The sequence below is a fragment of the Nyctereutes procyonoides genome, unplaced genomic scaffold (assembly GCF_905146905.1).
Source record: "Nyctereutes procyonoides isolate TBG_1078 unplaced genomic scaffold, NYPRO_anot_genome, whole genome shotgun sequence".
NCBI lineage: Eukaryota > Metazoa > Chordata > Mammalia > Carnivora > Canidae > Nyctereutes > Nyctereutes procyonoides.
This window is the reverse complement of record NW_026575037.1, coordinates 2,760,097-2,779,753: the sequence shown is the minus strand read 5'-3', so window position 1 is coordinate 2,779,753 and position 19,657 is coordinate 2,760,097. Positions and strand designations below refer to the sequence as shown.

The following is a 19,657-nucleotide window of genomic DNA, read 5'->3' as shown; positions in this document are numbered from 1 at the left end:
AATAGTCTATCTTATTCCATGGTTCTTGGCACTTCATTTCCAGATATACCCAACAGAAAATGAAAAGAAATTAATTCTTTTTGGGGACTGTTCAATCCCCGGTTTATTCTTTGGACAGGATAATCGTTTTCCCGGGAATCACTTTCAGAGAGAAACCTCACAGTTGTCATGAACGGCCCCACAGTGTGCTTTAATCTGAATAAATCCTGAAACGTTAAGACATTTAGATTTCAATCTCTTTTTCTTTCTTTTCTTTTTCTGTGACAAATATCATCTTGTCACTTTAACCTTGGAATAAAAGACATCTCCATTTTTATGTAAGATGAAAGTAATTATGAATAATTAGTTCTAAATAAAAATCATTTAGTTCTGAATTACTTATTTCCAACTAAACATCAGGCATATAAAATAGTGTGTAATACTATGATGGAACTGAACATGGCCTTCCATGAAGAGGTTCGAAAGCAGGTATTCAATATAACTCAGGTCAGTTTAAATAACATCCCTTTGCAAAGTGTCAAACAAGAAAGAGTGAGGGCTACTGAGAGATCCTGGCTTGCTTTCTGGCCTCCTTTACTTTCCAGTAAAGGGATACTGGGAGACTCCTCCTAGGTGTCTGTCACTTTGATCGTTGTGCTCTTGTGCTTGGGTGAGGCTGGAACTATGTGCTCTCCTTGGGTGGCTGGGTGGCCGGCGGTGGCTGCAGTGGCTGGGTGCCTGTGGCCGTTTTGATAGAGTTCAGGGTTTTGCTAAACCAAGAGTTTTTTGCAGCTTGGATTTCATTCATAAGGGCTCCTCTCTGGTGTTCAAGTTCCTAATTAAAAAAAGAAAATCATCTGAGTTATATAAATGTTTTCTCTCTGCCAAAAATAATCAGAGTATAGCTTTTTGGAATCCCCAGGTGTGTATGCAGAGCCCTAGCTTTCCGCCCACAAAACCCAGGGGGGTGGGGAAATTTACTTGGCTTCTTAATACAAGAAAATGGTATAGAGCTAAAAGAGTTACCCCTGAAAGTCAGAATCTGGCTCTCTCTGAACAGTGAAATGAAACCTCATTGTATCTTTTCTTCCCTCTGCATTTTTGGTCCAAATTTAGATTCAGATTGCAACATGTTTAAAACACAAATAGACATATGGATGGATGGAACTTTTACTGATGACGTAAGCATGAATGAGTTCTAGTGAGAACATACCAGGGCCAGCCCAGAAACAGTTAAGGACCGCTAGTGCGGCCCACATCATTGCCAGGGCAGGTGATGGTGGTGCATAAGGACTTTGGGAAAAAGAAAATGGGGAACGGTCCATTGGAAGCCAGGACTATTTTTCTAATTAGGTTATCTTCCAATATGGACAGAGATTTTGGGGAAAGGGATTTGGTAAAGTTAAGTAAAGATGAAGGAGAAAATGCTCCAAAGCCAAGAATGGGTGCCAGCCAATGTTCAACTATTCGGGGAAGGACAATAGGGAAGGTTTGGCCTTTCATTTTCAGGATCAGCCCCACGGTGGCTAACGTTCAATGAGAAAGGACCTTGCCTACAAAAATTTCGGGGTAAAAATTAAAAAGTATATGCTTAAGTTCTCACAGGATATCATTTTAATTATTGCATTTTCATTTAAAGCTATGTGTTTATGTCACTGTTTAAAAATAATGATGTATAAATGTGACTGTGGAGGACATATCATTGGGCAAGAAATGTATTCATCATATGTGGAAACATCTTAGGATGCTGAGCTAGGTGTATTCCAAAGTATGAGAATGTGTCCTAGAGCACCGATTGCTTCTTTTTTCTTGTTGATCTTTTATCAGTCCCCAACCTGGATTTTGCACTTGGCCTCCACCAGCTGCAGTTTGGTTTGTGCCAACTCCAGCTCCATCTCCCTCAGCTGCTTCTTCAGGGAATCCTTCTCATCATCCAGTTCCAGCCCCTGCTCCTCCCTGCTTACGGCTGCGAGCTTCAGAGTGCCCTCTTTGCTGAAAATGTCACTGCAGTGTTTACAAGCCATCATTTTACCCTGAAAGAGCCAAAAGAGATAACCAACATCGAACAATTTCATAGCATATATCACTTCCTGAAACAACTGGGTATGATTTTCATCTAGACACTGCTTGTTGTCATCAAATGCAGGTCCACTTCTGAAGGTAATTATTTTTCTTGAGCTGCAACCAAAGGGCTCAGTCAGCACCAAACCCAACTATGCAAGTTAGGTGCTCCCTTTTTCTTAAAGTATCTCTAGGGAGACCCTGGAAATATTAGACCAGGGATCCCTCGTTTTGAAGGTTCTTAAATGTAACGCTATTGAATCCTGATTTTGTCCTATAGAAAATTCATTTACCATATCGTGTACTGCATGTTGGAGAGGGAACAATGAGCCTCATGAAGCTGCAGTCTGGCAGGTGTGCTGAAGAACAGAGGTGTGGCAGAGGCTGCAGATTCCCACCCAGGATCCATCTCCCCTCTTCCTTACAAACGGAACTCTGAAGTTATTTGGGCTGGCAGTCTGCCATTTCCCAGACTTCCCTGAAGCTTAAGTGTGGCCATGAAATTCAGTTCTGATATGTAAGCAAAGTGTGGTGTGGAGCTTTAAGGAGGCCACTTAGAGCTCCCCTGGTTGGAGGTAGGCCCTTGTACCCTTGCATCTCCTAAGGCCTAAAATTCTATCCTGGAATGTGGCTGTGATGGAGGCAACTCCAGTTGACAGGCTTGACCTTTAGGTCACCTTGAGGATGGGAGCCCCTGCTGAGGATGTGGGTCACCAACAACTGGTGAGTTTGGATTGCTGATGAAACCAAGGATCTAAAAAAAAAAAAAAAAGAAAGAAACCAAGGATTTTTCCAGCCCTGGATTTTTTTTTTTTTTTTACATGAGATAAACATTTTCTGTGTTTAAGCCATTGTTATTATGGGTTTCCTATATGTGGCCAAACTAGTTCTAAACTGATACACAGAATGACAGAGTCAAGTTTACCCTAGGATGCTCATTCTAATTCTAGTATAGAGGAGGAAGACCTGAAAGGGGAACGGTGTTGTGGGAGGATGGAAAAATCAAAAGCTATAGCATTGCATCAAACCAGAGATGAAAAGAAAATAGCACTGGAGAAAGAGGATGTAGTATGGTTATCGCCACTAAGGGAATGGAGAGGAGAGTCTAACTCCCTGGGTTCAAATCCTGTCTTTACTGCTTCCCAGCTATGTGACCTTGAGATCATGAATTACCTGTTTTGGTAATCATCATCAATAAAAACAAGATCTAATAAATCATTAAAAAGAAAGATATAATAGTGTCTACCTTCTCAGGAAGTTGTGAGGGTTAAATGGGATAATCCTTATAACAATATACACGGTAAGTATTTATTCAGATAAAACAAGTTCAAGTTCCTCTTCCTGAATATATGGCCTTTCATTAGACACCCCTACCTCCTTATCCAGTAGTTCCTCTATTCCTTGATATACACTCTTAAGTACATGAGTCTCCTTAATGAGACTCATTCTGATTTCTGGGTCTTCACTCACAGTTTCTTCCAGAATGTCCTTTTTAAATCCTAACAGAATTCTCACCCAACCTCCTCAGTTCAGCCTCCTCCACAAAGTCATCTTTGGTCTGTAGTTCTTACGATTTTGCTTTCTCTACAATCCAGCCTGTCAGTGTAATCCAACTCAGTACTGGCTTACATGCTTTTGAACTATTATACTCTACATATTTCACATGCATATGTAGATCTTACTCCTGTAGGAAAATTCTAAACTTTTGTTATGTATCATTTCTGTAAAACAACAGAAGTCTAATAGCTGTGGCCACAGTTAGATGCTCAACAAAACCTTGAGTTATCCACATAAATCAATTTCATTTCTATTTCCACAAAGATTTTAGTTCAGGATAGTTAACTGAATGTAGGTCAGTGTTTAAAAAAGGATAATAAAGGCATATAAGTCAGAAGAAAGTAAAAGGAAACCAGAGAGGGAAGATACAAACCCAAAACTTTAGCAGGCTTGGGCAGGGAGATGACCAAGATCATAGTCACTAATAATCTTAGACTGTTTTCGAACATGAAATAAGAAAAAAACACTTGGAATATAAAGTCAGAATAAGGTTCATATTTTCAATTCTCCTGTCTCAGATTTTCAGGTCATAAACTTATAAAAATACATATTATTATGTGCCAACTACTAAGCTAAGCACTTTATATACGTAATCTTACTTAATCTTCAAAACCACTCATTGAGGGCAGCTAGGTGGCTCAGCGGTTTAGCGCTGCCTTCAGCCCAGGGCATGATCCTGGAGACCTGGGATCGAGTCCCACATCGGCTCCCTGCATGGAGCCTGCTTTTTCCTCTGCCTGTGTCTCTGCCTCTCTGTTTCTCTCGGTGTCTCTCATGAATAAATAAATAAAATCTTTAAAAAAAAATCACTCATTGAAGCAGGTAATATTGTCTCTATTGTACAGGATACAAAATAAAGATTAGAGGTAAAGAACTTGTCCACAAGTTGTTATATTATATGCCAACGTGCCTAGAATGCACTTCATCACTAGCATTAACCCTGGATATATTCAAAGAGAAATATGTCAGGTTTCTGAACCTCAGGTCACAAGAGTTGGCTGTGCCAACACTGCTTCTCAAGAACACCAATTCATTTGGCTTCCTGTTGTTTCTATGGAATAAAGCAATGGCTTTTCTTACTTAAGCAACAAAAGTTTTACCACCAGGGGGCAGCATATAAATAAATGCTACAGTTTTCTTTAAAATTAACCCTCTAAAAAATGGTGGAGAGCAATGGGATGATGCTCCCAGAATGCTCACCGAGGGTTGCACACTGAAGCCATATTTATGCAGGCACAGTCGGGATGGAGGCTGCACTCCTACCACCTGCCTCAGACAATCCCTAAGATTTATGGGAACACCATCCTTCTGCTGGCAGGGAAGAGGATCACACCCGGGTCAGAGACAGACACTGTTCTCCACAGATCCTAAAGCCTTTCAAACAACGGGAGGGGCAGGGTGGATGTGATGTCTGTAAACTGTCCTGCCTGTGGCTCATCCTCATGCACTGGGATATCCCCCCAGGTACTGACTTAAGACCGTGTGAATCTGGAAGAAACCATCACAGCAGATCTAGCTCATTCTTCCTCACCTTTACCACTTCCAGCTCCTCCTTGCTGGCTGCTTGCTGCGTCTCCAGTCTGGTACTTAACTGGGAACAGATCTGAAGGAAAGAAAAGAGTTTCTTTACTAGAAAACAGAACAACGCTAGTAGCAGGTGCATATATCTTTATCAACTCATATATTACTCTGGCTTCTCTGATGCTAGAAGAAATTTTGCAAAAGAACAGCCCTGCAAATGCAATGCACAGCAGGAAGCCCGAGAGAGTTCCATGCCTAAACCATATTTTGATCTTAATTAGTAGAAACATGGGATAATTTGATTTCTTCCTATCACTAGCTTTTGTGACTAGTTCCAGTGAATTCCTCTCCTATTTTGGAATCTATAAAATCTTTGCTGAATATCCACTTTGTACAAGGTACCATTGTGGAAACCTGATAAAAAGAATTCTGGACTAGGAACTTCTGTGTACAGCCACAAAGGGAGTATCTGTTTTCAATTACCTGAACTTTCCTTAAGAAGTGCCAGAAGGCATAAAACAGAGTTAAAATGATCAGAAAATAATAAAGACTAAACTTCTGATCAAGTGGTTTGGCAACATGGTATGAAATGACAAGCCTGAGGTCCAGCTCTAGTACTTTACAGCAGTGTGTCCTTGGGCAAATTCACTAATCTTTCTAAGCTTCGGTTCCCTCATAAATATATAGTTCTGTGCTATGATAAGCAAAAGAAAAAGAAATCTGTGTGAAGGATTCAATATAGTATCTGGCCTATAATAAATGCTCATTAAAGAAAAATCTCATTATTATTGACTCTGAAATAAGGTGCTAACAACAAGTACTAGAAGGAAGTAGAAATAAGTGCTTTCAAAGTCAAAATCAACCAACAAAACAAAAGCATTTGCTTAAAAAAAGTACTGGAAGTTCAAATTCTTTGAATGACATACAAATCTTTTATTTTTGAAAAATGGAATAAAAAAAGGTACGAGATGTCCAATTTTAAAATGCAATTTGAAAAAAAATAAAATGCAATTTGAAGTAAAAACAAAGATCTACCTCTATTATCAAAATAGACATAAAAAGATTTTATTATTTTGGGGGGAGGGAGGCAGGGGCTGGGGAGGGAGGAGCAGAGGGAGAGGGAGAAGCAGACTCCCCTCTGGGCAGGGAGTTCTGGGGAAGAGGGGAGGGTCTCTACAGGGATGGGGGTCTCAATCCCAGGATCCTGGGATCATGACCTGAACTGAAGGTAGACACTTAACCAACTGAGCCACCCAAGTGCCTCTGGGATTTAAAAAAAATTTTTTTAACATTTTATTTATCTATCTATCTATCTATTTATTTAATTTATTTATTCATTCATTCATTCATGAAAGACAGAGAGAGAAAGAGAGGCAGAGACATAGGCAGAGGGAGAGGCAGGCTCCATGCAGGAAGCCTGATGTGGGACTCGATCCTGGGTCTCCAGGATCACACCCTGGGCTGAAGGTAACACTCAACTGCTGAGCCACCCAGGTGTTCCCCCTGGGATTTTTTTAATGTCTGTTTTGAGAGGCATCTGCCTTCAGCTCACATCATGATCCCAGGGTCCTGGGATCAAGCCCCACTTAGAGCTCCCTGCTCAGTAGGGAGTCTCCTTCTCCCTCTCCCTCTGCCTCTCCCACCGCTCATAGCTCTCAACTAAAAGAGAAAAAAATCCCAGTCTACTAAAAAATGGCTCTAGAGACAAGGGCCTGCTTATAGAGTTGTTGCCAGTGTCTCCAGATCCAAGCCTGGAAACAATGAATAGGACTGTACTGGCTAATGTGAGAAAGAAGCTCTCTCCCTAGTAATTTTGGCAAAACAAATACCCTTTCAAATAACCCCAAAGATTCCAAAATAAAGCCAATCCTAGGCAATTCCAACTATAGAATGCATTGGGATTATGTTTTATATCCTAATTATCTTCCAACAGATGGGTCTGTTGCCTTTTACATTACTGGTAGTGCCTGCCAGATAATATTCAAGAACAGTCCTGAGGATTACTATTTTGAAGAGTGCTGCATATGGCGGCCAACCATGGCCTAATGTGGTGATGAAAAAACCCATTTGCAGTGATGGCAAGTTTCACAGCACATGGTTTATAATGTTCCTTGGATTGGTTAATGTCTAACTATCCCTTCTCCTAGTTACCCAAAGTGACAGTCTTGGATCACCTTGTGTTTTCCCTTGTCTAACAAAAAATGACTGTATTTGTGTCTTCCTCTTCTCCATTTTCACTACTAATTTTAGTTCAGGGCCCTGTATTTTCTCACCTGGACTCTGCCGTTAGCCTCTTACTGGTCTGTATCTTTGCCTGTGGGTCTCCATTTGGTTCCACATTTCTCACTGGGACAGATTAGTGCCAACAGTATGTCTCTGATCATTCCACTTTCTTGCTCATATATTCCTACTGTAAACAGAATAAAATCCAAACTTCTCTGCCTAACCTGAAGACCCTTCTTGAACTGGGACCCAACTCACCTTTGCTTCTTTACTGTACTCGAAACTCTTGACAAACAAAACTGTTTGTGTTCACTAATCTACCTCCGTGCCTTTGCATGCTGTTCTCTGCCCCTCGTTTCTATCATCCTCCTCTGCCTCCACGTACCTAAATCGCACTTCGTCTCGCCTTTGAAGCACAGCTCACATTACCCCTCCTCCAGAAAGGGTTTCATTTTCCATGGGCAATAAGTTCCCTTTCCTCTTATCTGTGCACAGATATTACCTCCCCATTACAAGATCTGCTTCTGAAGGAGAGAAATTGAATTCATCTTTTTACTCCCCTTAAGGAATCAAGGGTTTCAGATAGCAGGTATTAAATAAACATATATTGATTATCATAAAGTAAGACAGCTCTGAAGCCTTATTTCTAAGCAATTTCCCGTGAAAGAGAAAAATCTTTCTGAAAAAATGTTCATTATATATGAAGTGAACCAGTTGCAAAAAATTAATACAAACAATATAAATGACATTTTTATGTATAAAGCAACAATGCAAGCAAATTCAGTGTATTACAGTGATTATTTCTAGTTGGCAAGGTTAAGCAGGGGGGGTTAGTGTTTTCTTTGTGCTTTTCTACACTTTCTCAATTTTCCATGAGGAACATACATTTTATTTTTAAGCTGTAAAACACATTTTAAAAAAGAATAGGAATCAGACTTCCAACTCCTACATGAGGCAGGAGACCCCAGGGAAGTTCTTAGGAAAAGCAGGTGATACATGGTGCCTTGATTAACTCTGGAAACATGGAACCTTCGCAGTCCATACAAAGGTTTCTCAGAAGGTGGAGTCCTTGCCGTGGCCCAGCATGAGCAGCAGAGGTAAGACAGTACTACTCTATCTGGAATGAGGGCTTTCTGGGAGCACTGATGTTGGGGCCAGGAGTCCTCATGAAGAGGAAGCCCTCCACTAAGAGACCAAAGGATCAAAGGTTCTAGCAGAAGGTTTTCTGCTAGTGTTGGCCATCGTTGGGTAAGGCCACATAGCCATGTGACAGCAAAGGACATACTCATTGGATACAATCACCAAACGTTAGTCCTTGGCAGAGAGGCAAATGTTAGCAGTGAGGTCTACTGGAAATCCGCTTCGAGTAGGGCAGAGACAGGATCCCAATGGTCACAATCAACTTTCCTGTTCCTTTGAAGCTACCCAACATTGTAAATAGCCAGCAGACTGTTTTGCCCAGTTACACCTCCCACATTATCAGAAAGCACATCCAATCACTGCTTATTTCAGAGCAGAGAGTAAGCCACCAAATTTAATGAATGCCTGCAGTCACTGTTCTGGAAACTCCCAAGACAAAAATGTTTTTTCTCCCCCAAAGAGAAACAATAGTCACTTTTATGGCAACACAGACTGCAGTGGCACGATACCTGCTTATACTCAGCAATGATAGCTGTGGTCTTCTTGATCTCGTACTCTGCCTTCTCCAGCTGTTTCCGGAAGACTTCTTTTAGCTAGAAGGACAGAGAATGAGAAACACCAAGCCTCAGTCAAAACCCTAGTGAGTTTCAACAAACACATATGTCAGGCCGGCCTGATCCGGTCAAGGCTGATGTTAGCAACTACAACTGTATAAATTCTCCTCACTGAAGCTCTATCTTGAGCGTTCGAAAAGCCTGATCCTCTCCAGGGATGCAGACATCTCTCTTTCTTTCCTGTAACGTATAAGATGTATGAACAACCCCATTATACAACTGCTTATACTTACCACTTATTTTATATAGGTTAAATAGTGTCCATTAAGAAGTTATCTTTTTTTTTTCTTAGATTTAATTTTTAAGTGATCTCCACACATAGGGTGGGACTTGAGCTCACAGTCCAGAGATCGAGAGTCTCATGCTCCACTGACTGAGCCAGCTGGGCGCCCCGAAGCCATCTTTATTCTTATGAGGGTCTAAAACAAAACATGAAGGCAATGTTGTGTCTTCTCCTAATGCTGTATGATCAATGACTGAAGAAGCATTTTCGGCATTTCCATCCAGAGCTCCTACTGTCACTGCTGGTTACCTCTGAAGGTGGGAACAGGAAGCTTTTGAGCCTGGGGCCAGCAAGAGCAGGAAGCAGGTCGAGACCTTCTGAGGTCAGGAGATTTGGGGACTGAACAGAGGCTTTCGAAGGAGCCAGCATGCCACACAGTGCAGGTACTTGCTATAGTCACAGAAGTGCTAAACCATGAACACTTATTTCGGTAGCCCAGCAACTCGGGGATTCCAGGTATCAAGCAAAGTAGGGCAGTCACAAAGCTCAGGTGCCACCAGAGAAGGAAAGAATTCAATTCTTTCAAGTTGTTGACCAAACAAACACAAAACAACTCTGGTTAATCTTTAAGTACATCACCAGAGTAAATTAAATTCTCCTTTGCAGCATCCCACATTATAAATGGGTAGACTCTGTATTCGCTAATTCACAATTATTGCAATTTATGATTGGACTCCTTATCAAGCTAGAATCCTTTCAAATTTCTTTGTATTTGTTGTGTCCTTGAATTCTTTTTATTTATTTTTTAAAAGATTTTATTTATTCATGAGGGACAGAGAGAGAGAGGCAGAGACATAGGCAGAGGGAGAAGCAGGCTCCCTGTGGGGAGCCTGATGCAGAACTTGATCCCAGGACCCTGGGATCATGACCTGGGCAAAATGCAGACACTCAACCACTGAGCCACACAGGTGCCCCTGTTTTTTATATTCTTTTTTAAAATTTTATGTATTTTTTCATGAGAGACACAAAGAGAGGCAGAGACATAGGCAGAGGGAGAAGCAGGCTCCCTGCGGGGAGAGCCTGATGTGAGACTTGATCTCAGGACCCCAGGATAAGGACCTGAGCTGAAGGCAGATCCTCAACCACTGAGCCACCCAGGTGCCCCATAAATCCTTTTTTTAAATGTTTTATTTATTTATGATAGTCACAGAGAGAGAGAGAGAGAGAGAGAGGCGCAGAGACATAGGCAGAGGGAGAAGCAGGCTCCATGCACTGGGAGCCCGATGTGGGATTCAATCCTGGGTCTCCAGGATCGCGCCCTGGGCCAAAGGCAGGCGCCAAACCGCTGCGCCACCCAGGGATTCCCCCATAAATCCTAAAATCAATTTATAGGTTCTATAATATTTATTTATTTATATATATATATATATATTTATATATTTATTATATTAGTCTCTATTCTCTGCCATGTAACTTAAGGATGCCAATCACACCTCTCCACCCTCCCACAAGAAGGCCCCACAGACCTCAGGGCAGACTTAGAAAGCTCACAGGCTTTGAGTAAGTGTCATTTAGTTTCTCTAAACCATGATTTCATTATCTGGCAAATGAAGAGAGATCCCTCCCCTCACAAAGGTAGCCTAACAATTAAAACAGGATATACACACATATGCACACGCACATACAAAGGGAGGGAAGAAACATGGGTTAGATTAATTTGCTAATAATAATAATAATAATAATAAAATTTACTATTTTATAATATAAAATATAATAATAATAATAAATAATAATAAATTAATAATTTGCTTCATTCTTTACCTAAAGAATGGGCCCAAGAAAGACAGGAGGTAAAGAAAAACAAAACCCCTCAAAAAGCCCAGATCAAACTGGTTAAACAGCTCCTGAAAAATTCTATGTTTAAAAAAAAAATCTTGGTCCACACTAAATGCCAAGAGTCATCATCATTTTCCAATTAAAAATGGCGGGGGGGCGGGATCCCTGGGTGGCTCAGCGATTTGAGCGCCTGTCTTCGGCCCAGGGCATGATCCTGGAGTCCCGGGATCAAGTCCTGCATCAGGCTTCCTGCATGGAGTCTGCTTCTATCTCTGCCTCTGTCTCTCTGTGTCTCTTATGAATAAATAAAATCTTTTTTAAAAACGGGGGTGGGGGTGGGGGGCAGATTTGTCAGTCCCGGAGGGTGCTAAATGATACATGCCTTCCTAACTTCAGTGGACTTTTTTCTGCTTGGATACAGCTTTTAGAAATGCTTTGTGTTCTGTTTTATATTTAGTATTATTGGTGTTCTGGTGTCATTAAAATAAGTGAGTGACTCATGCCTGGCTGGGACTGGCAGAGATGGAGAACATCGGTGAAGAACATCGGCCTGCTCTTCTCAGGAAGACCAGAAGTCTCAACTCCTAGGGTAGAGAGGCCCCTCCTGTCTTTCATCCAGATGGTGTCATCCAGCCCATCATCCTCATAACGCACGTGAAGACCGGAGGGTGCCAACCTCAAGGCTAGTTCCCAAAGGGCTGCCTTTCTCATTCTCCCAGGGAGTTAAGGGTTGAGAGCTCTGGCAGGAACGCCGACACTCCTTCCAAGGCATGAATCAGGAAAACCGAGCAACTCCCAGCTGAGATTTCTGCAGGCTTCCTGCTCCCTGGGCCTCTCAAACTACCGCTGAAGTCAATTACCTTGGAGACGGGACATAAAGTGCAGATTTGCCAAAGCTCTTGGATCATAATTCCAAATTGCTAAACTTAGAGAAAACCTAACCCTCTTGCTAGATATCTGAGTAAAGGCGTATTCCTAAAAGCTGTTCAAGGGTAGAAATCAGGTCTTCCCTCTACTTCTAACCCCCTCCAAATGAAATGGCAAGACCCAACACTACTCACATGTCCTGCTTCAACATTGCCCTTGATTTAGAATAAGTTTAATTTTACTTGATGCTTAGAGTATTAACTCCGCGCGCCGACACACCTGTGCAAAGAAAAGCCCACCTATGCCTCTTACCTGGGCTGTCTCTTCCTCCTGTTTCCTCTTCTCCTCTTCAGTTTCCACCAGCCTCTGTTTGGTCAAGAGGAGCTCCTTATTCAGCACATCTGCCTTGTCTTCTGCCTGCACATCAGAGAACATCACAATCATCAAGGTGAAGAAAGAAAGCGTGTGCTTTCTCTAGTTATGATTGCTGCATCACTACCAAAACCCACTTCCCCCTCCTGGCTCACCCAGAGGGTAGCTGTTTTATCGAATGCCAAGTATACAGCCGGCACTTGGCACACATTATCTCTCATCCTCACAACAGTAATTATTTTACAGATAATGAGAGTGAAGTTTGGAGAGATGAATTAATGTGACTAGGGCACACATCTAAGATCAGAGCCATGATCTGACTTCAGACGTGAATGACATGATCTTTCTAAACGCTTCTTACATGTTGTCAGACATCACAACAGGACTCACTCTGAGACTGTGTAGATGGACTGGATGAAAGGGTGGAGCCTTACATGGAAGCTTCTAGCTGTTAGTGCATGGTGGGGGCAGGGGATGAGGATGGATTCAGAGAGGAGACAGGCTGATCCACGGACAACAGGTGAGAAAATTCAAAGACCAGCAGAGGTAAAACAGCTCACGAAGGTCCTCACACAGGACAGGGAGTACAGCAAAGAGAAGTTAAGACCAAAAACCCATGCAAGAGATAGCCTTGGGGAAAACTGAAGTATGGAACAGGAGTCCAAACAGAAAAGACCATGTTTCTAGAAAGGCCGAGACAAAGCTCAGAGAGAATATAGACTAGGTCTTGGATATAGAATCCAATTAGCCAGGAAAGCACTGTGTGTATATTTATATTTAACTTAGTGAACACATGCCCATTACACACTCTAGACCCTGACCTCACCCTGGAGGTCTGTTTCAAGTCCACATGTGCAGTGAAGTGACCCTGAACCCTGTCCCACTCACCCTTACCTAAATCAGTTGCTCACCCTCATCTACATGGGTTCCTCTGCTGACCTCTCTCTTATTTCCTTTGATAGCACTTAGCACAATCTGTAACAACAGATTACATCTGTTACTTACTTATCTCGCCTGTTTGACTTTCCTGCTTTGGGAGGAAGGAACCATAGCTCTTTTGCTCATCCCTCTCTCCCCAGCACCGAGGCCAGCATGGGAGCAGCAGGTCCTCCACGAGCACTTGGGGAGTGAATGGATGTAGCTCTCCTAGTGCACCGTGTGGAGTGCAGGTGGCAGAGGGCCACAGGATGAGTTCAGTAGAGAGAGAGCCACAGACACAGAGGAGAGGCAGCTATTTGGAGAAGCTATCCTTGGCTGACAACAGCGAAAAATTATCCAAGTAATCGTAAAAACTGGCCAGGTGGCCTGTGTTTCACCATATCTCCCACATGTCCAGATGGCCAGGCCAGCGCAGTCCGCAGGGAAACTGCACTCTGGCTTCTCTGTTCTGTCCTAGAGTTCCTGATGTCCCATATTCTAGTGGCTATTGCTCTGTTTTCAGATAATTTGGAACTATTGTGGAGTTAAGATGAAAAAGTCCCTTTTAAAGACTCTAAAATTTGTTCTGGTATGTTAGATTTTGCAGGGGGAAATCTACATAGCAAAAAAATATCCTAAAATTAGAGGTAGGTAAAATATATGTTGCAAGTGAAGTTTTCATGAATTGTAAGATATCTGATACAGATTATAGAAACTCAAAACAGTGAATTCTGGAGCTAGTCAGCTGACTGCAGTCAAAGCAGGGAGGGGCTCCCCAAAAGTCTCTGATGGAAGGTCATAGGGTAGAGAATCCAATCCAATAACTATATGGATCATTTCAGTGCTCTTGAAAATCTAACCAAATGTAGCTCCCTATAACTGGTTCTACCCCAGAATTATTTGGGCAACAGCCCTCCTAATTAATAAAGAAAAGTACAATTTAATATTCTCTTCTAGTACTCGCAGAAGTTTCCATTTTGTGAAGAGAAGAGTCCTTTCTCTTCAGGCCACTCTGAAGTGAATGAATGTTCTCTAAGTTTGGTTTCTTTTTCTTTCTTTTTTTTTTTTTCCTTAAGATTTATTTATTTATTTATGATAGACACACACAGAGAGAGAGAGAGAGAGGCAGAGACACTGGAGGAGGGAGAAGCAGGCTCCATGCCGGAAGCCCGATGCGGGACTTGATCCCGCGACTCCAGGATTGCGCCCTGGGCCAAAGGCTGGCGCCAAACTGCTGAGCCACCCAGGGATCCCCTAAGTTTGGTTTCTTAAAGAGACCCCCAATTTTTAGCCTTTTGTAAATTTCTGCTACCTTGACATTTAAGCTTCTTAAGTTGTGTACCACATCTAGACATTTTATTTCATAGTTATGGAACACTAAAGAAACATTTCCAACATCTGCAAAAATTACTGTGGGTCCCATGTGGGGGGAGCATCAGAATTTTCTAGAAGCTTCATCCAGAGTCTCTCCTTTATGTTAAACAGTTAAGTTGGAGTGATTCTCCTGTTGATCAAGACAGGACCAGATCTGAAAAACTTGGTTCTCCTTTTAAATATAGTCTTCTCGGTCTTTGTACACCCAATTTCTATACCTTACTTAATTAGAAATCATCTTTCATGTTAAATGAATCCCTAGGAACATAGTACTACACATAAAGATACTCATATTCTATCTTTGAACTCAAACTATAAAATTTTCACCATAATTTGTTAAGATCATTGTCATTATTAATTCTAATCACATCTTTTTTTAAAAAAAGTTTTATCTATTTGAGAGAGAGAGAGTGAGTGAGCAAGCAGGGAGAGGGGCAGAGGGAAAGGGAGGAGGAGAGAGAGAGAATCTCAAGCAGACTCCCTGCTGAGCGAGAAGCCCGATGTGGGGCTCAATCTCAGGACCCTGAGACCATGACCTGGCCTAAAAGAGTCCACCACCCAACTGAATGAGCCACCCCAGCACGCCATCACTTACCAATATCTTATACACCTTATTGATACGGAGACTTGTAATTGCTACCTAAAGCTCCTATGACAAACACATAAGAGGAAAAAGCACTGCCTTTTGTGATTCCATCATGAATCAACCGATAACCTGATCAAAGGATTCAGCTCTCACATCAGGGATGAGGATCTTTCAGAAAAGATTTAGATTTCTCAAAGAACTAGAAGAACTAGCCAAGCCAGTTCAATTTAAAACAAAACTGAAGACTCTGTCACTCATTACATGGAGTTTCTGCTCTAACGCAGAACTTGCTATGGTTAGGACCAGGCAGCATCATTAGTGGCAAAGTACAGGTTGTGTCTCTTCTGTTTGTTCCTTGGGAACAAGAAAGGACCAGAAAGGCTAGAAGGTAGCTTGCTACAGAAACTGAAATGGAGATGTTGTATCTTTTTACATTGTTAATCACTGCAAAGTCCTTATTTTAAGAGTCTGAGGGAGGGCGAGTTGTCAAAGCAGAAGGCTCTGTCAAAGAGAATAATTAAGAGCCTCTGGTGCCCAGGAAGCCCGAAGCCAGCAGTCACATGATGAGGGTAAGGAATAATTCATTTTTAAAGAGTACCTAATTTCCCAATTAGTTCTTGTTTGCTTTAAATATTGTCTTGAATACAATCTGCTTTCACGTTTGTTTAATGTTTGCCAAAGTTTTGCTGTTTTAATTAAGAGATCTGATTTTGATAGAAGTGGCAATGGAAAAGTACAGGGTGGACTGGGTGAAGGCAGGCAGAGCTGGAACTTTCTTGGTGCCCTTCCTGGCTGGCTGGGGGGCAAGATGCCCAAAGCACGGGGACAGCTTCTATATAGGCAAATAAACCTCACTCAGGCAGAAACTGCAAAATCAGATGTTCAGAAGAGATATGCAAAAAATAGATAATTTTACTCTTTGACCTAGGTAATAAGCTTCAAAAGGCAGGGGCCAGGTCCTACTTACTTTTTTAAAAAGAGAGGTATAAAGGGAGGAAATAAGAGAAAGAGGCAAAAATGAAAGAATGAAGGAATCTTTTCTTCAGGGACTAGTACCTAGAATCTCCATGAGCTGTCTACCCGCGTAGTCAATAATCAATTATTTCAGGAGTACTCATGCAGCAGTCTTTCCAGATTGATCCAGAAAATGGATCTTCTTGGTGGCACAACATTTTAAAAATAGTTTTTCTGATTATTAAAAAGGTATAATGCATATTATTACTAAATCAAGAGTGGTTAAGAATTTATGGTCTCCTTATAAAAGACAGAATAATTGAAAAAATGTATAAAAATGAACCAAAAAATTAGATTTGACTCTCATCGCCCAGAGATATCTAGTATTAATATTTTGATGGATTTCCTTGTAGGCTTTTTTTATTTTAAAGTACATTTCAGCGTCCTTTCCTACATAATGGCCCTTTGCCAGCCATATCCGTTGCAATTTATATGTAAGAATTATATACAGATAAATTTATAGGTTTTACAAAAATATTATTATAACATCATCTTCCCATTGTTTTTAAAAATGATTCCAAAAAGACATTTTACAGATATTCTTTTATTCTCCCCTTCTATTGGGCATATACATTATTTCTACTTTTTATTCTTCTAAGTAACACAATCTTGTGCACATATTTTTGTAGTAAACAATCTTGTACACGTATTTACTACTTCTAAGTAGTAAATAATCTTGCATACATATTCTTGACCAGATTTCTACTTTTGTTAGAATAGCTTCCAAGTCAGAGTATATATGTCATTTTCCTCATTTATTAAATGTAAGATTAAAATAATACTTGCTTGGTGGAATCATGAGCAAGATTAAATGAGATGATGCTTATAAAATTGCTAAATATAGTCTTTGGTGCATAGTAGGTATTCAGTAGACATTCCATCTTTTTATTTTTTAATCCTTTGAAAGGCTTTGATCAGTAACACCAAGTACATTCCCTGTACAACTGCAATGTATGACTCTCTCTAGGGAACTTCACCGAATCCCCCTGCAGGGTCCAGCTGCTTAAAACTCCTTCTCATTTAGTTATCCATCTTAAGAAAACTATTAGTGGATAAAAGATTTGAAATAACAGAATCAAATGCAAGTCAGACCATTAGGAGAGCTAACATGAAAACAAGATTTTCCTTACAGGGAAAAAAAAAAAAAGATTTTCCTTAAAGTATTGAGTCCCCACCATAGTCTCATTAATACAGATTCAACAGTTTAAGTCTCATTTTTTTCTGACCCTGGCACCATTTGTTGGGAATATTCACTTGTTAAGTCGGAAAAGAGAGATAATTTTAAATAAATGGATCAATTAAATCCACTCTTTCCATATTGCCAACTATCTTTTAAAACACAGAAAATAGGAAGTCCTAAAGCTGTCTGTACCGTTGGAAAGAACCAGGGAAGTTGAACAATTTCAGGTCTTCCTAGCAACAGCTAACATTTATTGAACACACACTGTTGAAAGGCTTTACCCAATTTAACACATATAGGCAGGTTAAGAACTGCCCAGGGTCACGTGCTGAGCAGACTGTAATGCCAGGATTCACACCTTGGCAATCTTGGCTCTTAGCCACTAGAATGCCTGTCTATCCAACAGTACATATATCTTAATGTACATACTGCATCTAAAATCTTCTCATTTATTGTGGATGCAAATTCTCTCTGGAACTGAAAGTAAACTGCCTCCTGCTGTTAGAGTGGCATGAGTAGAGTCTTGGTGATTGATCTTCCCAGGTAATTATGCTGGCAGCCCTTGGCTTAGGAAAAGTACAGATGAAGAGAAGAGACACCGGAGAAGTTTAGAGGTATAAAAAAATATGTCACACATGCTGTTTGGAAATAACCCAAATCATTTGCAAAGGCTTGAGCCTTCCACCCTCTCGATTCAGTCCAAAAGCTGTCCCCTCTTGCCCACTGCCCGCCCATTCATCCAGCCAAGTCAGTGTCCAATACAGCGTGAGCCCCGGTGGGACTGCAGTGAGAGCCACTTGGCCCTTGCCCTTGAGGAGGTCGTCATGGTTTGGTTTCCACCCAGCAAATGACAAGTTTACCTGATCCAAGTCATTTCGCAGAGCAATTTTGCTGGTGACAAGTTCATGGGCGAGGTCATCATTCTCTTGTTCCAGCCTCATGCTGGCTTCCTGGAGTCTCCGGTTCTCCCTCTGCAGGAAGAGAGTGACAGCCAGAGGGGGGGCGTTAGTGTGGAGACAAACCAGCAGAAGCAAAGGGGACCGGTGAGGGGAACAAGCAACAACAACAAAGTGAACTTTTGAAGGTGTAAAAAGGAGAAGGCGCAAGTGGCACAGGAAGGCAGGACTGCTGTCTGGGAAACAATAGTGAGTTAAGCCAGCGGTGCGGGTGCGGTTCTCTAGACCCAGTGAAACTTACAACTGTCCCCCACAGGCTGCACTTAAAAGGCTTCATTTTTTTTTAAAAAAAAAAGGTGCCACAAAAGGAAAAATTTCCAACATCTCCCCCATCCTGTGGCATTTTCACCTAGAACACAGACATGGGCCACCCTTTGTTTGAAACACGCACAACAATCCCACTCTGAACCTCCAGGGGAACTGCATGACATAGACGGCATGAAATGGGGGGAAGCCACTAGACATCTCTTCAAATTGTTTTTCCAGTATCAGAGTTCAAATTAATTGAATCTATTTAATTAAGAGCACTAAGCCAAGAATCAGGATAATGGGGGTTCGTGACTTTTGCTATCAATGGACATTTTCATTCTTGGGGTAAAAATACTTTTCTGAACACCAATTTTTGTATTAGTAAGAGCAACAATCCTTCTGACATGTTTGCTTGTTTTTTTTTTGTTTGTTTGTTTGTTTTTAACAAAAACAAATTAAAAGAAATTACTGAGCTGTTTTTTTCCTCCTGAACGTCCAGGAAAAATCTGAAACAAAGTCTTATGGTGAAAGAACCAAGTCACATTCTTAGGAAGAAAGGTCCCCTTTGAACTAAACATTATGAACTGTGTACATTCACACTGATTTTCAGAATAGCAATTTACTGTCTTCCATTACAAAGTATCAAAAGTACTTTCTTTCTTTTTTTTTTTTTTGCTACTGTTAGCAGTGATAGATTCAAAGAGAGCTGACAGGAAAGACTTCAACGTGATGAGACCTTCCTGTTTTTCAGATTTACATTCCTAACAGTGTTTTCTGCAAGGCTGGCAGAAACTCAAGACGAAGCAGTGCTGCACAACCAGAAGACAAATCTATGCCCTGGAAGATAGTATATCACAGTCTAACGTGTGGGGTGAAAGGACTTTTATCTTTTTTATCTTCCATAAAACAACCTAGGGTAGCTTATGTGGGGGAAAAAAAAAAGGCCTAAGTTCTTTTTTTGTTTTTTTGTTTTTTAAAGAAGGGCTA

At 41.2% G+C, this 19,657-nt stretch overlaps 1 protein-coding gene across 9 annotated transcripts in view; it reads right to left on the bottom strand.

Moving 5' to 3' along the window:
• Positions 1–395: 395 nt before the first annotated feature.
• RABGAP1L (RAB GTPase activating protein 1 like) overlaps positions 396–19,657 on the bottom strand; it is a 720,977-nt gene continuing 701,715 nt past the window's right edge. For all 9 annotated transcript variants that reach the window (XM_055319527.1, XM_055319525.1, XM_055319526.1 and 6 more), the window contains 6 exons: positions 18,326–18,436; positions 12,334–12,438; positions 8,991–9,074; positions 5,129–5,200; positions 1,815–2,012; positions 396–814 (listed from right to left, as the gene is read on the bottom strand). In XM_055319527.1, coding sequence (XP_055175502.1) covers positions 662–814; positions 1,815–2,012; positions 5,129–5,200; positions 8,991–9,074; positions 12,334–12,438; positions 18,326–18,436 — 723 coding nt within the window. In that variant the 3' untranslated portion in view covers positions 396–661. The remainder of the gene's footprint in view (positions 815–1,814; positions 2,013–5,128; positions 5,201–8,990; positions 9,075–12,333; positions 12,439–18,325; positions 18,437–19,657) is intronic.